General features: G+C 30.6%; 1 protein-coding gene across 1 annotated transcript; it reads right to left on the reverse strand.

Annotated features, from left to right (window-relative positions):
• Positions 1 to 5,060: 5,060 nt before the first annotated feature.
• On the reverse strand, positions 5,061 to 8,944 carry LOC111281845 (uncharacterized). The gene is made up of 6 exons (XM_022869572.2): positions 7,830 to 8,944; positions 7,492 to 7,712; positions 7,091 to 7,310; positions 6,043 to 6,128; positions 5,797 to 5,888; positions 5,061 to 5,715 (listed from the first exon to the last, which is right to left on the reverse strand). The coding sequence occupies exons 1-6, from the start codon at positions 7,917 to 7,919 to the stop codon at positions 5,471 to 5,473; spliced, it is 954 nt and encodes a 317-aa protein (XP_022725307.1). The 5' UTR covers positions 7,920 to 8,944; the 3' UTR covers positions 5,061 to 5,470.
• Positions 8,945 to 11,025: the final 2,081 nt, after the last annotated feature.

Here is an 11,025-nt window from a genome sequence, read left to right on the forward strand (position 1 = left end):
ACTTTTTTTACCTTGTGACCTAACTATGTAGGGATTTATTCAAATCTAACATTTTCTTCTTTTTACTAGTTACAAGTCCATAATTTAATAGAAATTAAAAATATCAAATTATGATATAAATCCATGGAACACTCCTAATGCACAAGATCTGTTCATACAATGCAAACACTCAAACATGAGCCAAAAAATTTATATTGCCAATAATATTCTTAAGATGACACTTAAACTTACTAACAAAGGTTTTCCATTTAACGATTCACTTTTAGCATCATTGACCCGTAACTCTCCCATTATCAAGAATCACTAATCAATTTTTTAAATTTTATGAGATCAGCATCAACCAAAGCTTGAATTGTATCCTTGAAGGCAATACAATCTTCTATGGAATGTTCTTCAACCCTATCATAAAATGACACTTAACATTTGCATTATACCACTTCCATATAGAATGGGGAGAGAATCTAACTGTTTTCTTTTCTTGGGTAATTTTTGGGTAACAGGTTAACTAAGAGTCCTAGGATTTAACGATGGTGCAAAGGTTTGGACTTATGCAATTGACTAAATAGGTGGTTGGAGAATGGAAGGCCGAAGATTTTGGTTCAAATATGGACTTCTTGGACTTCTTGGAGATTGTATGAAGTTTTGAGGCCTAATCATAAATGTTTAGAAGGGAGGCTAAAACCAGTCATGAAAAGGATTTGAATGCAAGTTTGAGCTTGAAATAATTAGTTAAGGCTGCACAGAACCTGGTAATCCCATCTTAGAAATCAAATTATGGAGCTCAGATACTTGAATGGTCAAATCACTCATCCCTTTCATGATCTTGTCCAGATTTTCATTATTGCTCAAACCATTAAATGATTCAGCAAGCTTTGAAAGTATGCTAGGCGTAACGGGAATTGGTTGATCATGATCCATGAATTTATAAGACTTGCTTGAGCTGAGATTGGTAAAAACTCTTGAAAAGGCATAAAAATAATTTTCTTAAATCTATTCATAGTCTTCATTAACTCAATGAGCTATTGTCACCTCTTGAATGCCATAGCCAAACTTCTCTTGATTGTGTTCTAACACACTAATTTGGGCCTCTAATTGATCTTTCATATTTTTAGCTTCTTATACCCACTAAGAAAAATATTATCTCAAGGGTTTAATACCAACAGTGCTTATGCTGTCATTTTTGTTGAATGAACAACACAATTCCTAATTTGCATGCAACATGTCTATAAATGCTTGAATACGATAATGATGCAAAGATATATACAAAAATGGAATAACCTAAAAATATACAAACCAAATTAATGATAAATGGAATGACTAAATTCCAAAAAGAAAACAAACTTCTTACCTATCCTAATTTTTTTTGCTCTTTTTTAATTTTTTTTATATTCTAACTTTATTTGTACTATTATTACCTTTAAACACAAACTGTATCAAAGTACCCTCATATCCTAATTTAGGTAATTTTTATGAAAAAAATGGCATGACTTTGGACTTCTAAATAATTTTTACAAAAAGTTAACACCACTAATGGCTCTATAAGAACTTTTTTTTTCCTTTTTCTTTTTTTTTTTTTATCATGTTGATGACTAACCTAAAATAAATACTCCATATTAAAATATAATCTTTGTATAATGTAAGCAATAAAATCAAAGAATATTTAAAAAATAAAATGACTCAATAATTCAAAATAAACAAGTAATAGAAACAATATAGCAACCATATAACAAAATAATAGAATGTATATAGTGTCCTAACTTTTGGTATTTTTTAAAATATGGCATAGCTCTACCTTAGGCAAGCTTCCTATGGCTCTGAATACATTGGGTTAGAGTTTATTTATCTAAAGTTCCTAGACTATTCCTCACATCATCATCGGTTATAGACGGGTAACGCTTCACAATCCTCACTCATTACAGGCTACTAATGGAAATGTTCAATCGAGTGAAAGTATTCACTAGCAAATGCAAAGGTTATCACCTTACGAGAGTGTAACTACTTTACTTTCTCTTAAAAAGGAATAGAGCCCAAGTCTAGAGCTCATACATACGAGCGCATATGCAAAAGTGTACAAAGTGATATATTAATCAAAATATCATAAATAAATCATAAGCATAAAATCAAAACAAAATAATAACTAACATACAATTTATTTTATTTATTAACTTGTATTTTTTTGAAAAATTAAAATAAAAGGAATTAAATTAAATATCAAATAAAACCAATTAGATCCAATAATTATTAATAGCGCATAATTAAAATTTTTGGGCTGACTCTCAAAAGTCTCTAGTAGAGTCACCATGCTATCGTAACGTATCGGTCCAGAGACTCAATCGCTAAATGTAAAATATTTAAAAATTATGAAAAAAATGCAAGGAGTCGCCACTAATATTTTTTATGGTGTAATTGATCACCTAAAAATTTTATCCTTTTAGTAAAACCATAAAACAGGTTTAAGGCCCTATTAAAAGGATAATTTTGGTATGCGAAAACAAGATTGAGTTCAGGAGTCGGTTACATGTGGAGAAAGATTAGCACCTCTACAATGCCCATAAATTGGTATCAATTAATCATGCATTATTTGTATTAGATAAAATGGTTTCGATTTGAAATTTCTACCGTTTCAGATCTTCTCTAAGATTTTTGTCGTTCACTCTCCTTTTAAAAATTTTTTTTTGTTTTATTTTGAAGGTTTGTTTAGCACTAGGTTCTTCACCGATTTGATAAAGACTGTAATTTTTTTTGTTTGTTTTTGGCTTTCAAGGGGTGGATATGGGTTTTGGTTAGCTGGCAGTGAGATTTCATGGAATATGGGTGCGCACTGAGGTTCCATCAAGCTAAATAGAGGATGCAATCTTGGTCTGGTTGTTATGTTCATTAGTAGTGAAACCCAGGGAAAGGGCTTGACAGTGAAAAGGTGTGGGGCTAAGGCTATAGAGCTAAGATGGCTTAGTCAAGGCCTATCTGGGTGCAAGGCCATAGAATAAGAGTGCTGGAGCTCTAGGTCTTGCAAGAAATTCTCCCTCAGATCTTGGTACCTACGTGTTTTCAATGATGGTGCCCCCCTCTCAGGTTTTAAAGTTATAAGGCTTTTATCAAAGAAAATTTTTGTTCTCATCTAAACGCCAATTTTGTAGGGTCATGGTTTGGTATGGCAGTATCGGGTAGTGGAGCAAGGACTGTGACTATTTGGTGCTAGCCTGGGCAAGTGGCTAGAATACTATGCAAAGCCTTGGGCATTTGGCTTATTGAAGAGTAACCATACAGAATTGGTAATGACTGTCGACCACTCATTTTTGTATTTTTCTTTCCTTTTTTTTAATTTAATCTATAATTTAATTCTTTTCTTTTCTTTTTTGCAATTAATTTTTATTTTATATTTTTATAATTTAATTAATTATTTATTTATATTTTTTTGCAATTTTCCAATTAATTAAACTAATTATAAATGATGATAACAATTAAATTCAAAACAACTAATTCAAAACAATTTTGAACAAATTTAATTTAATTTAACGCTTAAACCGATTCAAATAAAAACATGCAAATCGAGCCTAAAAGATCAAACAAATTTAAATTAATATGGATAAAATTGAATGTCTACAATAAAAATAATGTTTATTTATATTGTTTACATTGTTTACAAAGCTAACCTCATGTACCCTATTATTTACATTGTTTCATAAAATAAGAATAATGCCTGAATGATTTGTTACCTTAAACGATAGCAACGACAATGACAATAGCTAGGATGGCAAGAATGGCGACAACAACTGCACTAACAACTATAATTTGATGGTGTAAGGTTTAGGATATGAATATCAAGAGATGTCAAAAGATTGGTAAACTAATTTTGGCAAAAATTTTATTATGAATATTAAATACTGCATTCATCATTTGACAAACGTAGTGCTTGTTAAATCTTTTTGTTTTTATTTTTATTTGTTAAACATTACGTTTATGATAACAAAAACTTCGTCTTTGTACATAGATTACATTTATAGTTTCAAAACATCGTGGATATCAAATAGTCAAACACTAAATTTATAATCCAACAAACCTCATGTTTAATTAAAAGACTACGTTTATAGGACCAAAACAAGGTGCTGGTGTGCTTGTTTATAAAGAAAAACGTAGTGTTTGAAAAGAAACATAGTACTTGTTTATAAATCAAACATTGTGTTTATTGTGTTAGAAGTGTCGTGTTTGTTATCAAGCATTGCGTTTATATAACAAAAAAGTTGTGGTTGTTTATAATGATTTTTTTTGTCAAGGACTACATTTATAAATTTAGAAATGTCGTCTTTATTACAAATATATATATTTTCATAATATAGCACCTTATTCTTAAATAATAAAAATGAAAATCTTTTTTATATTGGTTGTTTAATGGTTGGCACATTTTCAATTTTAATAGCATAATTGATAGTTGAAATATTTGTAATATGTTATTCACATGTAATAAAAAATATTATAGTAAAAAGCTTTTATTAAGTAATTTGAGATTTTATAAATCAAACACAAAAAATTTAACATTCTTATAATTAAAAAAATCATTCTTTTTTACGAATTCATACTTTTTTGAAAATTATTTTCTCTCTTAAAATTTAAGATTTTGTGAACTAATGTTTTTCAAGTGTTTTGTAAAAGGTTTTTAGAGGGCTTTGAATTATGCCAAGAAGAAGGAAGTCAAAACAGTATTGGTGGAATTACAGCGAGATAGTTGTCAGTCCACGCCGTCACCCCAGCAGCCCAACCCATAAAAAGGAAGTTGTAGACCGTAGACTGCACTGTAGATAGTGGTTGATGTTGATAAAACTGGAGCCATTGATCAAAGTGACTTTGAACACAAATAGCTAGTTTTCTTCAGCTTTTTGACTGACAGGGAACTCCTACTAGTTCCTCTGACCATCCTTGCACGCAATGCGAAGTATGATAATTATATGAAAGAGTCCAATTTCTCAATTCAACATTTTTTTCTCTCTTACTTTCCAGGATGCAAATAAGTCCATCCAGCATATTTTGCTATAGGACCCGAACAATTATTTGTGTGAACGAAGTTGTGAAACTGTGGAGGCACTTTCCACTTCTACATTGGGTTCATTATGGTCGAAAGAAGGTATCATACAATCCAAAATTAAGTCTCAAAATTTAAGAGCCTCACTTTATCTACCGCTCAAACCTCGCCCAAAGCCCACAAACTAGCTTTAAATGCTACAAAAATAAGGGTAATCTCAATTCACATACACCCTCTAATGAAATCCTTAAAGGCTGGTCTCAGAATGAGCCGTTGACAGGGTTTTGATAACAAGTGCCAACCACACTCCTCAAAAGATTAAGTCCCTATTACTCCTAGCACAAAACCAAATAATCTAAAAACCCGAAAAGAGGGTTTTTCTTTTTTTTTTTATAATTAGTGATCAGTCATTTCCGTGGGGTTCTCAAAGAAAAATACTGCAAGGAATTATGTCTAGCCACGTCGAATCCCCGTGAAGTAGTTGAAGTCATGGTGCTGGACCCTAAGTTGCTTTAGCCAAGAATCTGCCACGCTTAGAAGCGACAGTAATCTTTCTTGGTCCCGTCCATAATTGCCCGAGACCCACACATTTCCTCCTTGCATCTTGTAAGTGGCCAAACCAAATGGCGAAAGAGAGATGCTCTCCCCTTCCTTTCGCTTCCTCTCCGGACTGTCAATGTCATCCTCCGGGTCCATATCTGCACAGAGAACAAACATCAGCAAGCAACTCAACGTTGTTAATTTTAACCAGTGACAGCGAAATGGACAGAAGTGAGCACCTTGGAAAGAAGATGATAAAGTGTGGTAGGTAAGGAAGCAAGTGGACAAGTCCTTTATGGTCCTTCCCATGGGAATGTGGTAAATTGGGTACCTGATATTATCGACATCAAATAATAAAATCACAAACTATATATTTTAATATAAAAAATTAAATAAATCACTAGACTAAATGATTTTTTTCCCCTTCTTATATCTGGTTATGAAATGCTTGTTTGTGAAAGAGAGGACGAGAGAGAGAAAGATACCAAGCAACTGCCATCCAACTAGCTGGAGAAAGATCTACGCTCCTCAATGACATCAAACCAGGGTATCTTCGAGATAATCCATTAATCTGTTAAAAAAGCGTACAATAACGCGTCAACAGAATCCAAATCCTTTCTTTATGTACAGGGACTTGAAGAAAGAAATTCTACCTTAAAACTAAATCTAATGGTCACAAGTAAGAGTGTAGTTTATCGAGATTGAATTTGAGTGGATACAAAATTAAGTTTGAACTTAGACTCAATTCCAAATTTGATATCTAAAACTCGATTCGAATTTCATTAATTTTTTTTTTAATTCGAATTCAATCCAAAATAAAAATCAAGCTATTCAAACTCTTTTGATTATATTTGATTAACATGTAAAAATAAATTCGACTATTATATTTAACAAAAATTTAATTATTTATATTCAATCTCGAGTTCAAAATATTTTATTAATTAAAATAATTAAGATATATTAAAAATATAAAAACTCGATTAGACTCATAAGTTATTCAAATCAAGTATAAAAATATTTAAATTGAACATGATCGATAAATCGAATTATTCAAGTTCGAATTCAATTCGATAATAATCAAATCAAATTTAAGTTTTATTCAAATTAAATCTGAATAATTTACGAATACTAATATATCATTTACATTTTTAATCACAATGATCTCAAATTTTAAAACACGAATGCTAGAGGGTACCATTTATTCTTCTCTAGGACAACAGTGAAAGTTAACAGACAATTTTAGACGAAAAACAAGAACTTAGACTCATGACCAAGAAAGAATATGCAGAGAAACAAAAGCATGGAATTTCCATATTCAAAGGTCAAAAGTTTTATTTTTTCTTTATAAGATGCTTCCATAGCTGTTTTTTCTTTGTCCCAGGTTTTTTTTTTTTTTTTTTATCAATCATACAATTAGGAAAACCCTGAAAGCAATGAAATGCAAATCGAAGTAAAGAGACAATGAAATCAGTAAAAAAAAAGAGAGTATAAGTAAGGCTAAAAACAAAAAGAACAAGGAGTAAGAGAAAGTACCTTATCCATAAGTGGAACTCTTCCATAAGGAGTTGATGTCTCGAAATACTGAAAGCAAAGGTAACCCAACCTATCATTCACATGCGAAAGGCTGTCTTGCTCGGACCCTCCTTCCTCCGAAGAGCATCCGTCCCATCTCCATAGCTTGTCATTCTCGCTCTCATCACTGCATGAATCACTAAAAGATTCCCTCTCGCCATCACCCGATTCTGTCTCTTCCCTATAAAAATCAAAATTTTATCACATTTGTTTGCAATGAATTATTTACAAAATTCCCAGAGTTATATAATTGCATAATCTCGATCAAGGTATTAAACAATTCAATTGCGAACTACCAGAGGGAATTTTTTTTTTCCTTTAAAAAATTACCAGGGAATTTTTTTTGCTTAAAAAAAAATCACCTTAATCTGTTGACTGAAGGATTGCTGGTAAAGATTTGAATGGCAGAGAGATAAGGAACATAGTATTGGACTAGGGTTTCGCTGTTGTTCAAAACAATGGGAACTCCAGCCCCATACGCACTCCATTCATCATAACAATTCCAAAGATCACCCAATGTGAAATATTCAACCTTTTCTCTCTCCCAAGGGTGCCATAAACGATTAAGGTTTCTAATCTCACTCTGCAAAACATAAGTAATAATCATAATCAAAACATAAGTAATAATCATAATCACATAGGATGAAACCATAAATTAGAAACAGAAAAAAAAAAAAAAAAAAAAAAAAAGACTGCTAACCTTGGGAAGGAATTGGGATTTGCCTGTTGGTGTTGTGCAATGGAGAAAGCACTCGAGGTTTGAATGCGTTGACCCTTTGACAAAAATCATGATTCCAACAAGGAAGAGAGAGAGAGAGAGAGAGAGAGGGAGTGAGAGATTGGTTTCTCCCTACCTCAACCCTGAAAACAGAGGAAGTAGAAGAAAACAGAGGAGAAAAAGAAAGAGGAGAAGGAGAAGGGGATAGACGGAGAAGGGAAGAGAGAAATTGTCGCGATTTGGTTTGATAACGCAAATTTGTGTCTAAAGAGAAATTCTAAATTTTAACGTTTTGACAGCTAAATTTAAGGAAACAGAAAAGGAGAGAAAATATAAATAAATATCTCCCAATTCCAACAAGTCTTTGTTTATTTATTTATTTTTAATCCTTGTTGGTAGTAATCTAGTAGACAATGTTGTCTAATTCAAATCTTTCCCGTTCACAGATGGACTTGGATTACCCTTTCTCAGAAAAACTAAGAATGAAACAACAATCGAAAATAAAAGGGAATTCCACTCTTTTTTTGTTGAGTTTTTTTTTTTCTCTGTCTTTTAAACTCAAAAGAAAAACTCAAGCCTACTCTGCTTTGATCAACAATGAAGAAACAATTTTGTTCTCCTTTGGCAAAAAGTCACGACCATTCAACGTTTAATTTCTCTAGTTAAATCCAAAAACCCACTACGCAAAACCTGCCAAATCAAGTTGAAAACACCTAAATTTCACGCCAACTTAGAAAGAAAAACAAAGGGAAGTACGAGGAAACGAGGGAAAAAAAGAGGAACAATTTTATTTTTTTTTTTTAATGACAGAAGCCAGAAAATTTTCTAAGTTTTCTTGGTTTCAACACAAACATGCGATTTTTGGACGAAAGATTTAATGGTTTTGGGTCTTTTCACTTGTCTAGAGAGGATTTCTCTAACCGATAATTAAAAAAAAAAAAAAAATTCGACTTTCACTAGTAAGAAGAGCAGAGCACAAACAAAACAAAGAGTGATAAGTGAAACAGAGGAGGGAAGAGAGATATATCAAATTTATCCTATCGGAACATAACTCTTGGTTTCCACCTTCTAGAAAGAACTAGCAGACAGAAAGAAATAATAATTAAGGCAGTTGATTTTCATATTTATAATTTACGCACTCTTATCCGTCTCTCTCCATCTCAGCTCTTGAAAGATATGCGTGCAGATTTTCTCTTTCTTTTAATCTTTATCTCTTTAGTTGTCTTCATTTTTTTCCTCTTTTTTTTGGATTTTATTGGGACCAAGTATAGTCTATGGCTTGCATGACAAGAAGCATTAAACATTTGCAAATTCATCAAGATTGAATTTTTGTAATGTTTGACAAGAAAGAATTCGACCGTCCGTATTTATCCAAAATTTAAGATTTTGTTTTTTACTTATCACACATTTATTTCATTTATTATTTGCATCCGCTCCATATTTTTTAGAAAGAAAAATTCTAAGAAGTTATCTTCTCATATCTTTTACTAGTTTGTCGGTAAATTTATTTGTCAATTAATTAATCTAAATATTCAACGCTTAAAAATTTAAATGCAATTTTTAATTAGGATAAATTAAACTTTATGGTTGTAATAAAAATTTATTTTCTTTTTTTTAAATAAAAAGTCTCCGATCATACTAACTTATTAAACTCGCACATTTGTACCGGTTAAAATTTTATTATTAAATTAAGTTCAAATGAATTTATAGATATTAGCAAAAATAGTTGATCGATTGTAATTTTTATTATAACTATCATCTATAGGATGCCAATGAGTGGATTTTATTCAAATACCCCAACCCAATTAATAAGATTTATTTTTTAGAAAGAAAGGTTTAATGTGAGGATATCAATTATAGATATTAAAATTTAAAATTATTAAATATTATTTTTTAAGATAATTATATAAATTAATTGAATTAAATTATAAATATTTTAAATAGTTATTGATCGATTTAGATAATAAAATTAATTAATATTTGATACAATTTTAAATACAACATCAAGTTTAAAAGTTAAGAAATCCGTTACCTGAAACTCCGTAGGTATATGTTTAGTGGCTTTGATATGTTACGCACAAAACCTATAGTAAGTAAATTTTATGATTGATTTGTTTTCATGTTTAATTAATGATTCCGTTTTGTTTCTTTGAATTTAGTGTGATAGGTTATTAATATTGGGTTTATTTCGTAAAATTAATGAGTTCATTTACTTTTTTTAATAAATTTATGAATGTTGTATTTAGTTAATTAAATTGTATTTCGAGTTAATTTAAATTTTTAATTAAATATTCATCAAATAAATAATTTTGAATAATTTATATTGATTTCAAGTACGTCATAAATAATTATCATAAAATTTTAATTGATTCTGATTCGAAGTTATCATCTAAGTTAAACGGTTAAGATTTCGGACTCGTCAAAACAAAAAAAGAAAGTAGGTACCGTAACACTGTTAGCATCATCTTAGCGTGTTGTTGTCATGACTCATGGACATCTTGGCTAAACGCGTTAACGTATCAGTAAAACCACTGTTAAAATATACGTGGGAAACAACGTGAAATGTCTTTAAAGTTAAAACTCGATTAAAAAAAAAAGAAAGCGATTACCGTAGAAATATTCATTATTTAGCCACAAATAAAAAAGAAAAGAAAGATAATCACAAAAATTGTAATAAGTAGACACGTGGATTACCATTACGGCATGGCCACATGATAGCGAAAAGAGGACCAAAATTTCTGTGTTTTGTTGTGAAAAATAATATTTTTGCTCCCCATTTTGCCAGCCATAATTTCTTTTTGTCTGTGGCCAAAAAAAATTTTCTTCTATCTTGCTTTAATCGTTGGTCAAGTCCGGACTCGGTCCCGTATGAGATTTTTTTATTAATAAAAATATCTTTATTTAACTTTAATTTAGATATATTTTAAATTAATTTTAATTTCTTTTAATAGTGTCGAGTTTATTTGAGTAGTGCCAAATCGAATTTTAAACAAGGTTCTCAAAAGATGAGTCATGAAGAAGACCTTACCTCGTGCGGCGCAACCAATGAACACTTTTTATAGACACTTTTTTTTCGGTAATTTTTTAATATCATGTAGAAGTTAAAATATACAAAGTAAATATCCGTGCATATTAAAATTTTTTATTTTGTTATTTTTATTAATCAATTTTTTTACAA

The sequence above is a fragment of the Durio zibethinus genome, chromosome 5 (genome assembly GCF_047325235.1).
Source record: "Durio zibethinus cultivar Kanyao isolate XHJ-2024 chromosome 5, ASM4732523v1, whole genome shotgun sequence".
Taxonomy (NCBI): Eukaryota; Viridiplantae; Streptophyta; class Magnoliopsida; order Malvales; family Malvaceae; genus Durio; species Durio zibethinus.

Excerpts from the sequence above, each read along its gene's own strand:
- LOC111281845 (XM_022869572.2), bottom strand. The coding sequence starts at position 7,919 with ATGATTTTTGTCAAAGGGTCAACGCATTCAAACCTCGAGTGCTTTCTC. Across the intron at positions 7,713-7,829 it reads AATCCCAATTCCTTCCCAAG|AGTGAGATTAGAAACCTTAA; the intron begins GTTAGCAGTCTT and ends TATGTTTTGCAG. Across the intron at positions 5,716-5,796 it reads TTTATCATCTTCTTTCCAAG|ATATGGACCCGGAGGATGAC; the intron begins GTGCTCACTTCT and ends TTCTCTGTGCAG.